Source organism: Bos grunniens, chromosome 6, assembly GCF_055505025.1.
Source record: "Bos grunniens cultivar Pamir isolate PY7600 chromosome 6, Bosgru_T2T1.0, whole genome shotgun sequence".
Taxonomy (NCBI): domain Eukaryota; kingdom Metazoa; phylum Chordata; class Mammalia; order Artiodactyla; family Bovidae; genus Bos; species Bos grunniens.
The window spans coordinates 103,047,538-103,070,338 of record NC_141170.1 but is presented as its reverse complement, the minus strand read 5'-3'; the positions used below and the strand labels follow the sequence as shown (position 1 = coordinate 103,070,338).

The 22,801-nt window shown below is 41.5% G+C and overlaps 1 protein-coding gene across 1 annotated transcript in view; it reads right to left on the bottom strand.

Annotated features, from left to right (window-relative positions):
- The window catches only part of EGF (epidermal growth factor), a 102,874-nt gene that overhangs the window by 1,164 nt on the left and 78,909 nt on the right, over positions 1-22,801 (bottom strand). The window contains 9 exon segments of the mRNA XM_086407045.1: positions 1-102; positions 2,086-2,191; positions 6,808-6,830; positions 6,833-6,924; positions 9,887-10,057; positions 15,206-15,350; positions 16,607-16,729; positions 18,719-18,844; positions 19,881-19,995. Of these exon segments, the coding sequence (XP_086263171.1) occupies positions 1-102; positions 2,086-2,191; positions 6,808-6,830; positions 6,833-6,924; positions 9,887-10,057; positions 15,206-15,350; positions 16,607-16,729; positions 18,719-18,844; positions 19,881-19,995 (1,003 nt within the window).

Genomic DNA, 22,801 nt, shown 5'->3' with positions numbered 1-22,801 from the left:
GGTCACCAGAGCCTCTATCGTTGGATGACGCAATACAGCCTCCGTGTTCTGCACCCGTATACATCTGGGGCTCCGCTCTCCATGATGACTGTTCCAAGGACGCTATACAACAGAAAAAAGGCATTTCAGTATTCCCATCACTTACAGTGTCCAGCCAACGAGACCCTAACAGTGGTTGGAGAGTAGACCTGAAATATGAGATACAAATGGACCTATTCTCAAGCCATTCTGAACCCAATTTTTAAAAAATTAAAATAGTTTTGGTTAGTTAAGATGATTCAAAGGACTGTGCTACCTGACATTGCTATTTAGCTTTCTCTGTGAACTCTCTCTCTTTCCATTTGGCCCATAAATGACTTGAAAACAGAGCCCAGGTTTTAAATGCAGTTGCATTCCTATTCCCTGACATGGTATTCTACCCTTAACCTGCTCCAGTTGATGTTGGTTTTGGTCAATGAATAAGTAACTTTGGAGGCACTACTAGTATGGCTTGTGGTTTAATGGGTTTTCCAGGAATAGACAAAGAATTGGTTCAGAGCCAATCCTGAGCTTTTATCTCATTTTCCACTCTACCTCCCCACCTCCAATCTCTACATGCTCTTTCATAACAGGTATTAAACATTTATGAGCTGGCTAGACATGATTGGGGATGTGATGACTCGTATTGGGAGACAGGTATATGAGTGGCTCATACAGAATGGGCCAAACTGTTTGCAACAGAATGAGCAAAAAGAGAGAGACTCTAATTTATTTCTGAAAATAGTCAGCTAACTGAGTCCTCAGTGTTTTCTGGGCTTAACCATACTCTTTCATTTGCAAAATTACATTATATGTACCTCTAAAGGAGATTACTTTCATACCCAAAAATTATTTGCTTTTAGCTCCTCAAGAAAAAGTACTATGTAAGGTATTCCACTGCTTTCAAAAATTACAAAACCCTAAGCAACTTTTGCAAATGCCAAATATTTTCATTATCCAGGTTAACAACACATATTAAAACTACAATAAATATTATATATAGTATATATTTTATATGTTATTAACATATATGTATAATATGTAAAATATTTGCTGTAGTTTGAATGTTCAATTCTGAAATATACTTTAGTATCCAAAGCCTTCCTCAAATTAGGAAATAAAGTCATACTGAATCTGGGTTACATAGCAACATGAGTGAGAGCAGGGTTTGGAGTGAGTTTTTCAAAACAAGAAGCCAGTGTTCTCTCTACAAGGAAGTTCTAGGAGGAGAGAATGGTAATCAGCATATTTATGAAGGGCAAATATCAGAAAATATATTTTCTGAAGTGAAATATGAAGGGGCTGAAGTGCCTCTCATAAGCAGAGAAACTATTGTCTCAAAGTTTTTTCAGACTTTTCTAAAGGTTTATGATACAAAGTGTATTCAACCTTGTCCTGTGAGTTAGGAAATACGACTATGATATATATCTAAGACCCAAGCCCAAGAAGCTTATCATAATGCAACTCTTGGTAAAAGTATTATGTCAAATCATATATAACTCCATTTCTACCTGAAGCAGATTGAGCTCCACAACAGCCTGAAAATGTGAGTTGATTTTATGGCCCCTCTTCTAGGGGTCTGACTGGATTTCACAGATGGCCAGGCATCTGGCTGAGGGCTAGACCCTAATAAGACTTAAATAGTCCTCAATCCCTAGGAGAATCCCCAGATCAAGTTAAATTCACAAGAACCCTTTATTCTAGAACATGAAACACAGTTTCTTGGAGTCATTTGCAATTTCGCTGGAACCATACTGACAGCAACCAGTATAGGTCCATAACCCCAAGGATGACCTCAAACTCCAGTGTAATTCAGAATAAGGTGGCACTCACTGTGTGCTTGCTTAAAGGGATCCAGCAGACTGCTCTGTGACCAGAGTTTTGAGTGAATGTGGTAACCTCACATAAGACAGGAATCTGGTCCAAATGTATTTCTCTAAGCTCTATGGCATTCCAATACAGCCAGTTGTTCACATAGCTTATACAATTTCACTATTGCTTCTGTGCATAGATGAGACGTTCCACAGTCAGGGAAACTTCAAGATCCAGATAAAGATAATCATTCACCAGGATCCAGGGGGGAAAACTGGCCAACATCTGCTGCCAGGCCTTCCTTGAGGGCCTCAGATGGACTCCCATTCCTGAGGTTTTGATGTTCCTTTACAACCACGAACTGCAGAGAACAAAAGGGAGACAGAAAACACTTAAAATTCATAAATTATCTCAACATACATTAAAGTCTATGGCTTTGTAATGTTCATCCTATAGGAGGGGAAAGCCAAAAGGAAGGCCCTATCAAATTTGTTTCTCTGGCTAGTGAAGGTTTCAGTTTTCAGTGAGAAGTCTTATGCTACTCTCTCTGAAAAGTGAAAGCGAAGTAGCTCAGTCGTGTCCAACAGTGGTGTCCGACTCTTTGTGACCCCATGGACTGCAGCCTACCAGGCTCCTCCATCCATGGGATTTGCCAGGCAAGAGTACTGGAGTGGGGTGCCATCGTCTTCTCTGCTTAAAGCAACTAGGCAGTACTAATACCTTTACTGAAGAATCAATTCTAATTCTGGAATCCCAATTTTTGGGCCATGGATCCCTAGGGACTACTTTTTCCATAAGCAACCCATGAATCTACAAGAGGTCTGAAGGTTGCCCCTAGACCAGATAAATAATGCCTCTTACATGTATCTGCTCCAACTTTCCAAATATGTGTGTAGGTGCTTAGTCAATAAAATTCACCTAAATATGATACCAAGGTCTGAACAATTTGGGCTCCTTAGTGACTAATAAGCACTCATAAATGCAGCTACTATTTTTCAGGGATCCATGAAATGTCTTCTCATGCTTGAACAGCTTGGGAACCAAAATTCTAAAATACAGGCCCAGAAAACAACATTATTTCTCTTTGGTCAACAGAATTATTACTTATGTCATTGTTTGTACTGTCCACATTTGATTGGGCACTTGCAATGCAGGCTGACCAGAGTTAATTGGCTCACATTCACAAGAGATGAATCCACCTGCAATGCAGGAGACCCCAGTCCAATTCCTGGGTCAGGAAGATCCACTGGAGAAGGGAGAGGCTACCCACACCAGTATTCTTGGGCTTCCCTGGTGGCTCAGCTGGTAAAGAATCTGCCTGCAATGTGGGAGACCTCGGTTTGATCCCTGGGTTGGGAAGATCCCCTGAAGAAGGGAACACCTACCCACTCCAGTATTCTGGCCTGGAGAATTCCATGGAGAATTCCATATAGTTCATGAAGTTGCAAAGAGTCGGACATGACTGAGCAACTTTCACTTTCACAAAAGATAGATTAAAGTATTATTAAGTCAAAGATAAAAGGAAAGAAAAGAAGATACCCCATGCCCCAGGATGAAGGGTACACTTTGGTCAACTCTTTCCTTGCCAATCAGTAACCCAGCAGAGAGGCTGCCCCAAGGCTCTGGTTGATTATGCTCCATTGGTTCAGAAATGGGCCCTCCACATAATGAGCCCATAACTCAGAAATATAGAGAAGAAAAGAAAAAAAAATTTCCTTGACCATATTTCTTTTTGAAAAAAGTATAGGAAGAATGAGTGGTTTATTCAGTTCAGTTCAGTTCAGTTCAGTTCATTCGCTCAGTCATGTCCAACTCTTTGTGACCCCATGAATCGCAGCACGCCAGGCCTCCCTGTCCATCACCAACTCCCGGAGTTCACCCAGACTCACGTCCATCGAGTCAGTGATGCCATCCAGCCATCTCATCCTCTGTCGTCCCCTTCCCCTCCTGCCCCCAATCCCTCCCAGCATCAGAGTTTTTTCCAATGAGTCAACTCTTCGCATGAGGTGGCCAAAGTACTGCAGTTTCAGCTTTAGCATCATTCCTTCCAAAGAAATCCCAGGGCTGATCTCCTTCAGAATGGACTGGTTGGATCTCCTTGCAGTCCAAGGGACTCTCAAGAGTCTTCTCCAACACCACAGTTCAAAAGCATCAATTCTTCGGCACTCAGCCTTCTTCACAGTCCAACTCTCCCATCCATACATGATCACTGGAAAAACCATAGCCTTGACTAGACAGACCTTTGTTGGCAAAGTAATGTCTCTGCTTTTGAATATGCTATCTAGGTTGGTCATAACTTTCCTTCCAAGGAGTAAGCGTCTTTTAATTTCATGGCTGCAATCACCATCTGCAGTGATTTTGGAGCCCCAAAAATAAAGTCTGACACTGTTTCCACTGTTTCCCCATCTATTTCCCATGAAGTGATGGGACGGGATGCCATGATCTTCGTTTTCTGAATGTTGAGCTTTAAGCCAACTTTTTCACTCTCCACTTTCACTTTCATCAAGAGGCTTTTTAGTTCCTCTTCACTTTCTGCCATAAGGGTGATGTCATCTGCATATCTAAAGTTATTGATATTTCTCCGGGCAATCTTGATTCCAGCTTGTGCTTCTTCCAGCCCAGTGTTTCTCATGATGGACTCTGCATAGAAGTTAAATAAGCAGGATGACAATATACAGCCTTGACATACTCCTTTTCCTATTTGGAACCAGTCTATTGTTCCATGTACAGTTCTAACTGTTGCTTCCTGATCCGCATACAGATTTCTCAAGAGGCAGGTCAGGTGGTCTGGTATTTCCATCTCTTTCAGAATTTTCCACAGTTTATTGTGATCCACACAGTCAAAGGCTTTGGCATAGTCAATAAAGCAGAAATAGATGCTTTTCTGGAACTCTCTTGCTTTTTCCATGATCCAGCGGATGTTGGCAATTTGATCTCTGGTTCCTCTGCCTTTTCTAAAACCAGCTTGAATATCAGGAAGTTCACGGTTCATGTATTGCTGAAGCCTGGCTTGGAGAATTTTGAGCATTACCTTAGAAAGAAATATTTGTAAGAGAATGGTGAATCCCCTGAACACAGTTTCATTTTCTTATTTTCCATAACACTAAGCATCCTTGCCACCTCCTCCTCATCAATAGTCTGCGGTAACACAATGCAAAATTAATACATGACCCACTGTTTAAGGGCACATGCCCATTTTTCTCAATGGAGAAGGGAATGGCAAACCTTTCCTAGGTATCATACCTTTCTCAGATGAGCCCCCCAGGTCAGAAGTGTCCGATATGCTACTGGGGAAGAGTGGAGAAATGAATGAACGAAGAAGCTGGGCCAAAGCAGAAATGACACTCAGTTGTCTGGCTCAGGCCAGACTTCAGCCCTCTGCACTGCAAATTTTCCAACCACATGCCTCTCTGCTAGAAGAACCTAGGTTCCAGGATTCTGGCCTGGGTTGGGGAAGGCAGCTGATGGAACCAAACTTGTTTCTGCTGCTTCTCCTCCTCGTTCAGGTGCTCCCCCCCATTCTCACTGATGCCCACAGCAGCAGTTGGTGTCAAGATGGTTCTGACCACTGGGGATCAGCCCCTCACCATGGCCCTGTGTCCGTACGCTGCTCACGACAGCGGCAAGCGTCTCTGAGTTTTTAAATAAGAAGATACACACAGATTGTGTTTTTCCTTCTCCCCTATGATTTAAATAAAATGAACTAAACTTGCTACCTAAAACCTGAAGGAAGTACCATATAGACTAACAATGGAATCAGGGTAATTAAGGATTTGAAGACATGAAGCTTCAAAGATCTGAGGACATTTCTGTAACTAAGTTCACCCAGAACCACACATATAGGGAATCACTAGAAACAGAAGGGATCTTACAGCCCATGTAATCCAAATGCCTTGGAGTCCTGAGGAGGAAACAGGGGTTAAGTGACTTGCTGAAAATTAGCCAATTGGTAGAAGAGTAAAGTCAGAATTTATTTCTTATTGCATTTCTGTACTCAAGTTCAACCAAAAAATAAGTACACACTGAATGCCTACAACGGGCAGAGACAGATGGTTGCTTGTCCGTCAAAAGCGCAGCCACAGGAAAGCTATTCTCTGAAATGCATATGAGGTAGAGGCAGGAAAATGCGATATGGGAAGGACCCCAAATGATACCTTTGACCCTCTAAACCCCCTTAATAAGCTTTTCTCTATGTGCCCACAGGTTTCACTTCCCCATGGGCCTGTCATATATTCCAGCTTCTTCCACAATATATGCCACAAATGATACCAACAATACACACTAAACCAGTCAACGTGTCTCTGACAGGATCCTGGAAATGGAAATCCCAACCATTGCAAGAGAGCTTTGTCCCATGTCTGCCCTCTAGGGTTCTAAGATCAGTGACTGAAGAGGATGATCTATGAAGCATTTTGAACTTTGCAGTTACTATGCTTTTTGGAAAATACAGGATACCTAGGAATATTTGAATTTAAAATTGAACTTTCAGTATTAGTCTGAATCTAACTAGGTGTTCTGTATTTTTATTTGCTAAAGCTGGCAAACTGTTTTGCTGCTGAAGTTTAAGGACTTAAAATGTGTGTAAGAAAAGAAGTTTTAAGAAAATTAGGAACATAATCTTCAGTTTGTAAGACATCCATCTGAAAGGGATCACCTAAAAATTGGGAAAGACTTTTCACAAACATATAAAAAGCTAAGTTATAGCAAGAAAGTACATGATAGGAAAAAGGACCCCATAAACGTCTTGGGCCATTACATCAGGGCACTAGTTTAGCTCGTCTGATTAACTTAGGACACAGTTCCCCCAGCCCCACTGCCCACCCAGGACCTCCCAGTTGCCGTGGTGTTGGGTAATATTAACACCAGCTGGAAGTTATAATAGGTTCCAGTCTCTCTCAACTCAGCAAAGAACGAGAAAAAATGAACTGGGATTAATAGAAAGCCAATTTCTTGCTTCATGTACTTTGGTTACATTACCCAAGGTTGGGGGCAAAAAGGCATCCAGCCTCGCCATCTGCAGGCCTGCTACGGATCACATCTCTGCTCGGTTCTTCACAAGGATTCTTTGGATTTTTCAGTAGCCACTTCTGAGTCCTGCAATAAAGCCAAAATGTGAGAATATCTCAAAACAAAACAGTAGCCCATTCAACAATGGTCAGGCAATTACTTATGTTACTGAAATTTAGGTACCTAAGATGCATGAGAGAAGAGAAGTATTAAGGAGACTAGGAGCATAACTTTAGGTTTTAAAGCCTTCTTTCCTGCATTATTTTACAGATTCTGTTTCACTATTTGCAAGGTACTGTGAGAAGGGAGGAGGAGGGCATGGGAGGCAGGGGAAGGCACGCGTGCATTCATGGATATATCGACTGAGTACTAACTATATCCTAGGCCTTGTGCTAGTACTAGAGACAAAGCAATGGAAAAACAACAAAATCTCTGCTTAAATGGACTTTGAATCTGTAGAGAGGGGAGTGCCTATAGAAACACTATCACAGCAATTGTGTGACACACAGTATTAACTCCATCTCATTAGTGAAGCCAGTGGTGTTGGAAAACAGTAGTGATGTACCCAAGGCACGTGGCTACCAAGGGCAGCCCAGGGGCTGGGTCACAGTGATGGGCCAGCTACAAATTGGCATGCGCCATCTACCTCTATAAGGATTAAGTCATGAGCTGCTAAAGCTGCTGACCTTCAACACCCCCTGAAAGGAGTTCAGGGTGAAGAGCAGAAGTGAAGCACTCTGTGCTCTGGGAAAATCTGGCAGGATACAGCTTCAGAGAGTTAAAAATTTTTCAGGAAAAGATTTTATGAACCAAATTCTTGCATCTCCTTGTACCTAGAAAAATACTAAAATTCTTCATGGTGATATTTGCTCCTCATGACTAGCAATAACCTTCTGCAAAAAAAATATGTGCTTGATCACACGTCCTCCCCCTGCCTTCACCAAAATCACATATATTCTGACGTTCCCCTCTACCTCTTTGGAGCAGTTTCTCAGAGCTATCTGAACTGCTGTCTCCTGAGCTGTAGTCTTCATTTTGCTCCAGATAAAACTCAACTCATAACTCTCCTGTTGTGCTTTGTTTTGTTTTGCTTTCAACAGATATAAAGCCTAGGCTCCATCCAGGTCTATGCTAGGCATGGTGTCATGCCCTAGGGGAGGGGGAAAAAGGAAAGGAGATCTAACAGGGACCCCTGTCCTCAGAGCCCAGCCTCAAGAGGGAGAGAGGCTGGTGCATCACATCTGAGCAGCCATCTAAGGGAAGGCAATGAGGGAAAGGTGGTGGGGAAGACACCAGCCAGCCTCAAGATTCCCAAACAGCGCTACTACTTCAAGGCAGATGGCAGCTCAATTCCCTTTGGGAGTGCAACCCTCAGCCACACAGGCCTGTCTGCCCATCTGAAAGTGAAAATTGCTCAGTCGTGTCCAACTCTTTGCAACCTCATGGACTTTAGAGTCCATGCAATTCTCCAGGCCAGAATACTGGAGTGGAGAGCCTTTCCCTTCTCCAGGGGATCTTCCCATCTGCCCATCTGAGGAAGGGCAATAGGAAGATAGGGGCTGCTCTGGAAGCCCATGCCAGGAGCTGTGAATTCCATGTAACAGATGGAACCCACTGGGAAATTGTGTGGGTTATTATTTTTAACCAAAGGCATCAAAGAGAACAATTGAAGTGGTTAACATAAACAGTTCCAAAGTTTCAAGGTATAGTTTGTGGAACATACTTCCTGTTGATTTTCTTACAAAGCAGGCCTTTCAAGAAATCAAGTTTCATGAAGTAATTACACTACCATACTTTAAAAAATTTAGTTGCACAAATAGCCTTTTCAGAGATACACAAAACAAATAGTGTTTGGACAGTTAATCTAAATAAGACAGGCAAGACTGATACAAAGGGAGGAATAACTGATTTTATCTCTTTAAAGAAAATTGCTTAACACACCTAACTGACAAACTCAGTGCTGGAGTTGTATTTACTGGTATATATCAGTGATGTGGCAATATTTAAGTTGGCAGTTTTAATTTGATCCCAAGAGAATCTTATTATGTTGTAGTCCACAGAATAAGAAAAAAAAAAAAAAAAACTTAGCAATTATAGTACATGTGGACTTAAGTTTCTTCCTTCCATTTTTTTTTTTTTTACAGTATTTGCCAAACATCTGCTTTTCTTTTGACATTCTGTCCAATGGATGAACAGCTGATTATTCAGTATTCTGTCTACAAACATCCAACATATTGACTGAACACTAGGCTAAAAAGTACAAAGTTTACTGATGGACCACTGAATTAAAATGTCAAATTTTTGCCCGTGAATCCTGTGTCTCAAGATAGAACAGGGTTTGGAATGTGGGACTCCTTGGGGAAGCTTACAGTTCTTGGAAAATCATAACAATAAGAACAGAAAGCATTTATTAAGCCCTAAATTAGCCAGACAAACTACAATAGTGCATAAAATGCTTTTCAATATTGAAAATAGTAGATGACACTGGCCTACTTTTTAAGAAAGTGGAAAATGAGCAAACAATACGATGCCCAATGTAGTGGGGTTTTTGTGTGTAATAAATATGTAAATACTATTATTCCACAGTTCTGAGCTTTTAACTGGAAATGATTAAAAACACAAACTCCAAGAACCAGAAACTTCCTTCCAATTTAGGGAAGACACTGATATTCTTGAGCAGAATTTAATATTTTGTGGGAAATCAACTCAATGGACAGGATGTATGAAAAATTATAGTTATGCAGGCTGGGGATGGGGTAAGGAGAAGCCTGTGATGCTAAAAGAAAAAGGTGGAATATGAAAATGCATGATGTTATATAGCCACCCAATATACTACATAGGTCTATGGACGAAGACTGGAAAGGAACAATAAAACCACAGATGTTTTAGAGCAGTGAAACCCTGGATCATTTTTTGTTTTGTTTTGTTTTTTTTCTATTTCCTGTTCTTCCAGTTTTTAAATGAAATAAGTATGTAGAAGCAGCTCATCTCCAAGAGCCCCTGGGAGGAGCTTGAAGGAGGTGGAAAGTTCCAGTGGATGCAAAATCACCTGTAGTAGTAGTGAGCTCTGCACAGCCCGAGGAGCAGCAGGAAAGCCAGCACCAGTGCACGGACAGCCACCGGGCTGGTGTTCCACTGATGCCCACGGCCCGCACTGTGCGGATCCCACCCATCGAAGTCTATGTACTCACCTCGCTTCCCAGGGTAGCCAATGGGACAGCTGCGGCAACACACAGACAGAAGTCAGCAGTGAGCCATGGCCAGAAACACTTACATTCTTGTACTAGCCAGTCATCTCTCAGCCTCTACACTTCAGCCTCATACTTTGTGAAGAATATGGAAAATCCATCAGGGCTCAGTTGCTGCTGTTGTTCAGTCACTCAGCTGTGTCCCACTCTTGCAACCCCATGGACTGTAGCCCACCAGGCTCCTCTGTCCATGGGATTTTCCAGGCAAGAAATACTGGAATGGGTTGCCATTTCCTTCTTCAAGGGATCTGCCCGACCCAAGGATCGAACCGAGTCTCCTGTACTGGCAGGCAGTTTCTTTACCGCTGACACCCCAGGAAGCCAAACGGGTCAGTTGAAAGCACTCTGATCTACAAGTTACTGCAGCATAGACTTCCCCCATTGGTCTGTTGGCCCTGGGATTGATTTGGGGTTATTTGCATACCACCTCTATAAGGCACTGCAGAACACTGATTAAAGATCAATTTCTGTTAAAAGAAGAACTGCCTCTCTCTAAGACCAACACAAAGCAACCCTGCCCTAGGAGCAAAGGGAGTTTTCAAACAAATGTTTGGCCAGATTGCAATCAATATAAGTCAAAGGAAGGAAGAATTTGAAAGCAGAGTCTTTTACTTGAGACCAGGTTATAAAAGAATGTGAGTAGCCTCTGAACAGGAAGCAGAGGAAACCATTTTTCTTACTTTTTTCTTAAAGGTCATAGATCCAAAAGGTCTCAGTGGTAACAATAAGCACACACTTACTTTCTTCAAGAGAGAAAAACTAAGTGGAGGGAAAAGCGGCATTCACCAACATCCCGCTGTTCATTAGTGAAACTGTTACTGGAATTATTGTTGTTCATATGGGGCCTCCCTGGTGGCTTAGATAGTAGGTAAAGTATCTGCCTGTAATGGAGACCTGGGTTCGATCCTTGGGTTGGGAAGATACGTTGAAGAAGGGAATGGCTACCTACTCTAGTATTCTTGCCTGGGGAATCCCATGGACAGAGAAGCCTGGTGGGCTACAGTCCATGGGGTCTCAAGAAGTCCAAGACACAAGACGGGACGGAGTGACTAACACTATTAGCAACCAACACAGGCTGTGAACTTTTATGTGAAAGTAAATGAAACAATGCTGCCATCTACTGGGAATGCATGCTTCCAGAGCCTCTCAGGATCTTGAGTAGAATTAATTATTCTTTGAAAGAGCATAAACTTTAAAAATAGTCTACTAAGCATTTTGTGATGCTCACTTGTTAGGAATTTCTTCCCCTTGGCCCTGGATCCACTAACTATATACCCATGCCCCCACTTTATTCTAGAAGGAGATGAAGGCATGAATACACAGAGAATGGACATCAGTCCCCATGATGGGAAGAGGCAGCAAGGGACAAGCTTTAGATGAATCATGCATCTCCTGCATGGATCAAGCCCCAGAAGAGATCTCAAGTCTAGCCCTAGTTGTACCTTGAGTTAGTCATAGGAGCTTTGGCAAGTCACTTTCAGAGACAGAAGGGAAAGAAACTAGCGTTTGCTATACACATTATGTTTCTGATACTGGGATAGTTAGATAGCATCACCAACTCAAGGGACATGAATCTGAGCAAACTCCAGGAGATAGTGTAGGACAGGGGAGCCTGGCATGCTACAATCCACGGGGTTGCAAAGAGTCAGACATGACTCAGCAGCTGAACGCTGGGCACTTTTGTTTTGTTCTCAATGGTAGATTTCCATTTTATAGATGAGGAAAGTGAGATGCAGAGGAGTTACATAATTTGTACCAGGTCACACGGCTAGTGAATGGCAGTTTTGATTCAAATGGTTCTCTGATTTCAAAGTCTGTATTCTTTCTACTACACTGGGCCACATCCAAAAAGAGTTTTCAGTTCCATGCACCTCTGAAACACTGTTCTGACTCTGCAAGAGCATGCACGATCTGAGTATAGCACCGATGGAGGACCATCCAGTTATTCCTGGCTTTGCTGATGCTGTTTTAACACATCCATTTAACAACAACACATGTTTTAACAACAACACATTGGTTATACACATCCATTATTAACACCTAGCAGCCATTTTTAAACTGGTGGATATTAACAGGCCACACCTCTGATCCTCTCAGAGATCGTAAAGTCTCAAGTAATAAGTCAAGCACATGATAAGAGTCTGGAGAGTTAAGCAGGCTGCGATATCAAAGACTTTCAGCCTTATAAGGCCCAGAGCAATCAGCCAGCATTTCACAAGGGCAGGCCACACATCACTAATTTTTGGGGTTTTGATTAATTCTTCTCCTACATTAAACAGAAAGTTTCCTAGCCGAATAAGCTTGGTTCCATGGTCAAACAATTTCAAGTTCTGGACTAAACAAAGGTCAACAAGACTTTTTCACATGTTGTGGTGACCATGAATCAAGAATTGAAGGCTAGCGTAAGCAGCATTTCTTAAACTGTGCCACACGATCCTTTTCTCATGAAACATTTCACAGCACCATAGTTTGGGCAACTTGGGCTGAAGAAGACCTGCCCTAGAGGCTGTGGGTTGGTTCAGAGCCAAACCAGAATAAATGAGGACCTCTTCTGTGCTCAAGAGGTTTGGAATCCTCTGAGAACCCCCGAGCAGGGGCCCTCTGAGGAGGCCTGTGGTGTAGAGACTTCCGGTTCTCATATCCTCTGCATCCCCAGGGCAGCTGGGATTTCCTACTTCTGGGAGGGGAGCTTCCATTGCCTCCAAGCAAGGAAGGAAGAAAGTTCCTTTACTAACCTGCTCACAACATCGTGAACAGTCTCTGGGCTTCCCAGGTGGCGCTAGTGGTAGAGAACCCACCTGCCAATGCAGGAGATGCAGACGACCTGGGTTCAGTCCCTGGGTTGGGAAGATCCCCTGGAGGAAGGCATGCAACCACTCTAGTATTCTTGCTTGAAGAATCCCATGGACAGAGGAGCTTGGTAGGCATGGTCCACAGGGTCGCACAGAGTTGAACATGACTGAAGTAACTTAGCACTCATGTATACATGTGCAGAATGATGCCTGTGAGATGTTTCTAATAACCGTTGGACTGAGAAGCACTCCCTAGAGATGTTTTCTTTTTATGGAATTAAAAAAATACAAGGTGAGGTCACTGGGGCATGGAAGGGTTGGATATCTGACAAATCCATGTTTTTATTAGATATAGAATTCAAAAACAAATTATGATCCAGATTAATGAGAACTCAGGTGATATTTTAAATATTGCTTTTGATTGCTGCTGCTGCTGCTGCTAAGTCGCTTCAGTCGTGTCCGACTCTGTGCAACCCCATAGACGGCAGCCCACCAGGCTCCCCCGTCCCTGGGATTCTCCAGGCAGGAACACTGGAGTGGGTTGCCATTTCCTCCTCCAATGCATGAAAGTGAAAAGTGAAAGTGAAGTCGCTCAGTCGTGTCCGACTCTTAGCGACCCCATGGACTGCAACCCACCAGGCCCCTCCGTCCATGGGATTTTCCGGGTAAGAGTACTGGAGTGGGGTGCCATTAAAGGTGCTTAAATTTAAGTGTTAGATCCAGTTTAATTGTCATTTTGTAGCAACTCATATTTAAAATATTATTAGAGGAATATGATATTTTCATCGGGTTTTAATGACAGAAACGAAAGCAGTGTGCTAAAGAGTGTTCACAAGTCATTTAATGATTGGTGCTATCAGTTCCAAGTGAAATTGATGTGCTAACTACAATACATAACTCTGCAGTACCCTTCTTCTTCTTATAATGCCTTTAATAATCCAAAGTTAAAGTGTCAGAGAGAAACATAAACCATTGCTAGGATACTTGTTTTCATAATTTCATTACTGGGAATAATAAAAAGCCATGAACAGATGAAAACAATTTGATCCTTATTATCAAAATCAAGAATGATTATCACCAAGCACTAAATTTATCTTAGGTTAGAAAACCATGGCATGAAATATGAATATGAAAACAGATTTCTATTAGGACTGAGTTATTTTTTCTAATATTTACAAATATTTCCCACTATTTTTGTCAGGATGATGTGATTTCTAATGCAAGGCCATATTCTTCATCACAGAATATAATTTATTCTAGTAATTTAGACTATGTTTCTACTAATTATGATTAATAATCAAAGCTTTTAAGCTTATAGCACCTACTCATGAGGATCAACGTACTCTCTCACTCCATCATTAGGCACAGAGAAAATTATCACTGAGTCAGGAGGCCAGCCAGAAGAGACCTATTTATTTTTCAGTATCTATCCATTCCCTCAGATTGCCTTCAGATTATGAAAGTTACTAAAAGTAAGATTTGATACAGAACTAGATCTTCTGGGTGTGGTTTTACTAAAGACTGAGGGGCACGGTTTTGAGGGAGTATGGTGGGAGCAGGCTGACACATAACCCACCAAAGCCATCACGGTGACCAAGGCAGAGCAAAGGCAGCCGTGGCTGCATTTATCAGTTGTTAACAACAAAAATGCAAACGCCAACTATTAGGATGTACAGGGAGAAAAATGGAGGCCCAGTGTGACTGTATGTAACACTTTTTAAAATTTAGAAACGTAGCACTGATGCTCCCCATCTATTTGGCATAAAATAGAAGTTTTAAGAAATTCTCTCAGTTTACTTCCCAGACTGTACCAGTAGTAACAGCAAGTTATTTAAGTCAGAGGGGAAATCATCCAATTCCTTAAATTTCATATTTGCCACTGACACCTGGGGTGTGTGTGAAATATTCAGAAAGAGTGTAATACACACATTATATATATATATATATATATATATATATATATATATGTAAATAACAGATTTACATGTGTGTGTGCTCAGTCATGTCAGACTCTGCGACCCCATGGACTGTGAGCCCACTAGGCTCCTCTCTCCACCTCCAGGAAAGAATACGGGAATGGGTTGCTACTTCCTCCTCCAGAGGCTCTTCCCTGACCCAGGCACGGAATCCGAGTTTCCTGCCTCTCCTGCAAGGGCAGGCGGATTCTTTATTGCTGCACCATGTGGGAAGCCCACATTTACATACATAAATTACATATATTTTTCACTATGGAAAAGTTTAATTATAGAAAAATCTCAATATAAATTTTTTGAATTCACTAAAACTTATGGGCTGCAATATCATATCTCGAAAAATAGTTTGACTTACTGGCAGGAGAACAGGTTGGCAATGCCAAAATATATACAGACACGACCATTGAGGCAGTACCCTTCAAAATTCGGGGTATATTCAGGGAAACATTTTTTCAAAAAATTGTGTCCATTCTTCCCAAGGTGAGACAGCAGGGTAGAGTCTAGAAGAATCAAAGGCATTTCTTTTACTTTCTGAAGTGACTGGAGTCTTTCAGATATCAACATCAGGAACTAGTTTCTGTGAACAATTTGTCATATGGAACAATAATTTCACTTTCTTAACCAGACCTTATGGAATTTGCTATGGAGTCACCCATTTTGCTTGAGGTTCAGCACTATTTGATATAAAGTATATTGGAGGCAAGTAAGAGAATGGTCAATTCTAAGACCATATGAACCCTGAGTACAGATCTCTTATAAAAGCCATCTGTCATCTATAAAAACACACCATGTAAAACAACAGTTAGCTTAAGAGGGTCTCACTGAACAACCGTCTCTCTTCATGGCTTATAACCACCCACCACTATACAGTCAATTACCCCCAGTTCCCTGGGAGTCTCAAAATTTTATCCCACAGGATACTTGCTTCTAAACGCAATTTAACTTTCAGGGGAGCCCTCAAAGACAGGACTAGCAACTTTGACAGAGAGGAAATGTTACCATAACAGAGGGGATGCCCAAGTGGAAAAGTCCCTTTTATTAATGGTTCACTGCTCTTTAAAAGAAAAACATTAGGGTGTGTAGCTGACTACATAAATATTAGGAGTCTTTCAATACCTCTAAGAAGAGCAAATTATTTGAGAAAATAATATACTGAAAAACCAGAGCCCCAAACAAGTGCCGAATTTTCCTTTTTCAGGATGTTTTCTGCTTGCAGGGCTGAGATGGGTAAATGGCTGTCAGTGACTAAGCTGATTCTGGCTTCCGGTGTCTTTGAAGCCAACCCCCCGCCACCCTCTGACCACCCCTCCCCATTCTGGAGTGCTGATGGTGAGAAGATACTGCTTTTGTAGGGGGAGGTTTCAGGAAGCAGAAATGGACTATAATTAACAATTTTAAAAGTTCTCATTCAGCTCAAGAAATACTGACTTTTTAAAGTTATACTTTAAAATCCTTGAAAGTGGTTCAAAATGCCAGCAGACCAGACATCCTCCCCAACCTGTCTAGCCCTGCCAAGTTCTCCCAGCGGCCCCCAAAATCAACATTACAAATCAGGACATTAACTGAATAGTTAAAGAGAACCACCTGTGTTCTCACCTATATTGCATTGTGAATAATAAAAAAGGATTTATTCCAGATGCTATTAAATTAAGAAAACTTGGACCATTTCATTCTCGACCTTATCATCAATCTAATCAGGAGAGGAAACTTGGGAATCAAGTCCCTCCCCTTGGATCCAAACCACCCACCAACCTACCAGGGCAAATCTGTCCAGGCTCAGACAAGTCGCCAGCACATGTGCAAGTGTGGTTTCCCTCCATATTTGTTCAGGTGGCATTTTCCCCACAGCTGTGCACGCCCCGTCGGCACTCATCAATATCTCCAGGAAAAAGGAGTAGGAAAGAGAAAAGTGAGGTGCAGAGGAGATCAGAGGCTCATATAGTAATTGAAAAACCCAATATTCTGGAAAAGAAGCATCTTCAATTTGTGTCGTGATACATGTTCTCAGAGCTCTGTACATTTTTAGATTCAAAAATTCTATTATCCATGTTGGAAAGAGAGATGAACTGGGTCCCTGGGGTGCATACCCATGCAGGTAAACTCCTGATGTCAGGCTGGAAGCTTCCTTACTGCTTGGAAGGAAAGGAAACTTCCCAGCACAAATAACTCCGTGGGAAAGTTAGAGATGGTAAACTATCTCTAGGTAAACATTTAGAAGTTCAGATCCTATTAAATAAAACATTTTGCCCTTTTAACACAGATATAAATGAAATCATCTCTTTCTTTCCCAACTACCCATCTTTTCTGTTCTTAGTTATCACCACCATAACCTTTAGGTCCTTCCTCTCTTCAATTTTCCATCGCTGTAAGAGGAGTAGCCTTCCTACATTCCCCGTATCCCATCTCTCCTCTACTCTCCTAAGCATCAGTGCCACATTGATCTTCCCCAACCACACCTCCCATCATTGCACCACTGACTCAAATGCCTAATAAAGTGTACTCATGCCCCCAGGTTCATCCAAAGTAATACTTCCTCCATGAAGTCCTTCCCAATACCTCAAACAGGTATTTCTACCTATTCTAAACTCCCACTTCATTTTTAGTTCTCTTATGATGCACATCTTTCTTCACTACTTATCACAGCTGCATTAATTTTAGATTATATTGTAAAGGTGGGGAACAATGCAGAGAACAAGAAAAAGCTCACTGTTTCTATGTGACCTGAGGACTCCATGCCCCTCAGGCAGGCTGGGCCATAACGCTCTGCTACATGAAAGGAGGTATGTGAGTAACAGAGTCGGAATCCAGAGTATACTGACTTTAAACATCCAAGAAAGTATACCTTCCTTTTTCTTCAAAGTAAATGAAATATAAAGCCTGTTTGTCTAAATTATCTATGAGCCTGTTTAATTAGAGCAGTGACATTTTCCTGACTGACAGCCAAATATGTGCTTAAAAGAGCATTTACAGATGTTTGTGGACTCCACAAAACTAATCTGATAAAGGTCTGATTTAAATCAACCAGATCCAGAAAATTGGTAGTTATGACTGATATTTCATCTTTAACCTCAACGTGTGGGAGAAAGTCGTGCCATTTCAGTTTCTTATCAGGGCATCTGCCCTTCACCGTGAAAAGATTTCCATGTTTTCAGAAGGAAAAGAAAACACTGGAAGAGACATTTTAAAGCCCCATAAAACTTGAGATAACTATTTTACTGGGCCAGGATGGCTTCAAGTCAGGTCTTCACTTGTACAGTGATGCTGTGCTATTGGCACCTGGAATGGTACATGACATCCACTAAGTGAACTCCCAACCCAACCAGCCACACCCAGACCTTGGCAGAGGATGGTGATTATGAAAGAGGTCTTAATCATTCGCTGCTTATATTTAAATGTCAGTGGCTTGAACTGATCAAGAGCCAGCCAGCGAACCCTCTGATAGAATCTTCACGCACAGCAGTGACTTCCAACAAACCCATGTCAGCTCTGAAGTTCACCACAGTTCAGTTGCCAAATTCAGTGACAAAGAAAACGCTGTCCGGTTTTCCCCTTGATGGCTCACAGTATGGGGTATTGATCAGGTAGTGATGTCACTCAACCCCCAGAGAAAGAATTAGAAAGGCAGAGGGGAAAACAGCCTCTGCAGAGGGTAGGCGCTAAGTAGTGCGGTCATGGCCAAAGGGCACAGACTTGACTATTTACCAAGAACTGAAATATGTCAGTTTGAACAGGTCACACAACTCCCCTTTTCGACTTAACATGTATCACTGCAGTTATACCCTGTCTTTTCTCAAACTGCCACACCCAGCATTCAGTGATTCTCCAAGGCTTGCCCCTATCCACTTCCCTCCACACACAGCTTTCCTACCCAAACAGTGGATTCCATCTCCCTGGTAGCTCTCTGAGCGCCAGCAGACATAGCCGCCTTCTGTATTGACACACTTTGGGGAGGTGGGAGGGCAAACTGAGAGACCCATCTCACGTCCATCTACATCTGCAGGCAAAACAATGAGCTAGTGAAATATGCACGCAATCCTGGTATAAACTACTACAGTAGGAAAATGAAAGCGTTAGTCGCTCAGTTGTGTCTGACTCTTTGTGAGCCCATGGACTGTAGCCCACCAGGCTCCTCTGTCTATGGCATTCTCCAGGCCAGAATACTAGAGTCAGTAGGCATTCCCTTCCTCCAGGGAATCTTTTCAACCCAGGGATCGAACCCTGGTCTCCTGTATTGCAGGCAGATTCTTTACTGTCTGACCCACCCAGGGAAGCCCATAGTAGGAAAGAATAGTGTAATCTTACATACACTCATCTAGCCATTTACAGGTACTGTTTGCAAACATAATGCAAGCCTGCATTTGGACCCAAAGTTCATTTCTGAATCAATTTTCACAGATTTCTCAGTGTTTGACTAGCTAAGTATGTGTAAGTAAATCACTTTGTGCCAGAGTTTCAAACCATAAGAACATTTACAACAATGGCCATCAAAATAAAATAGAAACCTATCTAGCCTGGATGGGAGGCGAGGTTGGGGGAGAACGGATACATGTATATGCGTGGCTGAGTCTCTCTGCTGCTGTACACCCAAAACTACCACAACTTTGTCAACTGGCTATACTCCAACACAAAATTAAAAGTTAAAAAAAGAAACCTATCCAGCAAAGCCTATTTAATAAATTAAAACTTATGATCTAAGCCTTTGAGGGGAAAAGTTGTTTTTCTTGGAATTGGGGAGTTTATAAATTTGACTTGAACTCAAATTCATGCTTCTAAAGCTAATTATAAATTCATCTCCTTAATATCAACTATATACATTATGGAATTCTAATATAAACTCAATGCACTAGAGCATATACTCTATGTTTCATTTTTTTCTATTCATATATCCACTACCTTTTAGCTAATATGAAATAATTTACTCATACCTGAGGATAACATAAATCCTCCTGGAGATTTTGAGTCAATACAATCTGAGAGAATCTTTTTTATTCACTATTTTCCAGATATGTGTATTTGGATTTTGCTCTTACCAGAACATTGTTTTCCATCTCCAGCAAATCCTTTCAAACACTGACATGTGACATCTGCTCCCTTTGAAAGGCACTCAGCCCGTGTACTGCATCCCATGGCATCAGTCTTTATTATCTGCAAACAGTAAGAACCCTATCAGATTATTTTCAGATCTCAGAGGAAAAAAATAGACTTTAATGCTTTGCATTCTACAGAACATTCTAGAACTTCTTTTGTCAAGTTCTGGGACAGGTTAACCTCCAAACAGAAACACCATGTTGATCTGTAATCTGTATCTATATCAAAGGGTCCACAAGCCATATGCTTCTGTTTACATGCTCTCAACAAATCTTTAGTCTTAAAGAATTATGTGGTGTTCAGAACCCTCCTGTGAACTTATTTATAATTTTTTAAAGAATTTGCAAATTTGAACTATAACATTTCTAGGAGTAAATGGACTCAAATGTTTTAAATTGTATTGCTTTATTTGAGAATTCCCAACCATCATGAAAGGGTCAACATATTCTTATCTCCCAAAGATAATATGTAGCAAGTAGGTCTATGTACCAACATGACAAAGAGATTTCATCATAAAAAGATTTACTGTCAATTTACTAAAATTATGTTTCATGTATAATAGAATATGTATGTCAAAAATGTATGTTTTACTATCAAGATTTATGCCGTGACTTGCAAACCTCTAGGCACTTTTACAGAGTCATGAACCATACAAACTAAATGCTGTAAATGGATCATTTCATTTCATACTCCATTGAAATGCAAATGCCCCAGGGAACAGAGTTGCCTGTTGAGCCATAAACATGAGCAAGTTTTTTTTTCTTCCTTTAGCTACTTATGTATGAAATCATTCTCCAAATGCCTCCTCTCTGTTGGAGTTGGGGGTATCTGACATACCACAGCAGGATATAAACTATCTTCTGTCTTTTCACTGGTAAACTTGCTCATCTGAATATAGAAGAGGTCAAGAAACCCTCCAAAGTTGCCCATAAATTAAAGAAAGTTAAGTGATCTAAGTAGGATTCAAGTCCCATGAGAATGTAGACATCGGGTAATTGCATTTGACTTGCTTAGCTATTTGAGCGAAAAGATTTCTTTTGTGGGAATACATGCCTTTCATGCTTGCTTGGTCACCTCCTGTCACTCGTGACTCTTTGAGGTGGATAAGTTCAGCCTAAATCAGTTATCCATTGGATTCAGCATTTATTTGGAAGACTAGCTCCCAAATCACAAGGCTGTTCAGAGAGTATGGTGGACAGCATCCAATTACCCCAGACATTTTAAGTCACTAGTGGAATTAGAATATGATTCAGGAATTACTTGGTAACTTGCAATCCCCCAGGATTCCCTGGTGGCTCAGAGGTTAAAGCGTCTGCCTGCATTGCAGGAGAGAGACCTGGGTTCGATCCCGGGGTTGGGAAGATCCCCTGGAGAAGGAAATGGCAACCCACTCCAGTATTCTTGCCTGGAGAATCCCATGGACGGGAGGAGGCTGGTGGGCTACAGTCCACGGGTGGCAAAGGGTCGGACACGACGAGCGACTTCACTTTCTCTTTTGCTTTCAATCCCCCAGGCAATGAAAAGCAATGGACATGCGTTTGCAGTTGGGGGGTAGGCCATAGCCAAAGTTCTTTTTGCCACCCCCTGGCTCCAGAAGGAGCGAATGCCTGTGCTCCACGTGCCTCCTCTCTAAAATACAGTGACAGTTTCCATCCAGTCTACTTCACATGGTTTGTTTTAAGAACTTGAACAAAAAGTGATTAAAAAAAAAAGTTTTGAAAATTTTGAAATATACATATCTAGATAAGGGTGATAAAGGAGAAAAGCATTGTGATGGCCTGTATCAGAATTAGCCTTATCACACTAGAAAAGACTCTGCAGTCTGTTAGTAAAACTAACAAAATTAATTCACTCCAAAATGCCTACTATGTGTCAGATCCTCATGAGGGCCAAAAATACAGTGGTGGAGGATATAGATGAGAGTTCTGCTTTCTTACATGATTAATTACTGAAGTTTATGTGTAATGAGCACAGTCAAAAACAATACTGGCTTCCAAGAGGGCTGAAACAGCTCTTGTATTGCCTGGTCAGGAGACTAGGAAAGTCTTTCTGAGAAACAGCATATTATGTTGAGATATGAAGGATTCACAGGACTTGGTGGGGAGGGGGTTAGAAAGAGCACTGTAAGTCAAGAAAACAACACCTGCGTGTTACAGGCAAGGCCTATGTAATGGAAGGAGGCCATCCAAAGCGGGGATAGAAGGGCACAAACTAAGGCTCATGAGGTAGACACAAGTTAGTTTCTCCAGGGCTCAACAGGCTACATTAAGAATTTTACATTTTAGTCATGAATTTAGAAGAATTTGTGATTTTAATAAATTTCACAATGAAACTTTTTATGATTGAATCGCTTTGCCATGTGGTACACAGATCTACTTGCCACATATCATTATGTGTCTTTGGGGAATAAAAACATACTGACCTAAAATCTAATATAAAGTTTTCAAACTCTTTTTATTATAGCTACTTGCTTGAAATGAAAATTTCACTACAAAACATAAGTAAGACCTCTTAACCTCACACAGGCAGAACTAAAACTTCACAGGCTAAGACAAAATAGAATAGAATCCAGGGAAGGAAAGATGAGGCAGTTCACCAGGACAATTTCGTTCATTCTACAGTCTCCAGGTAGGAAGCCAAACACAGCCTATTATATGTGTATTCCACATCTCTGGCCAAGTTGTCACTTGCTCATTGCACCCATGGGGCCTAGTTTCCCATCTGTCATTCACCTTGGTTTTTGAGTTCCCCAAACATTAGGCTTTCAAAATATCTTCTATCAGCTTAGAGGAAGGTTCTCCATACTGCTGATATTTATTATCTCTACTGTTTTATTCTATCATATTGTTTGTCTCAGTATCAG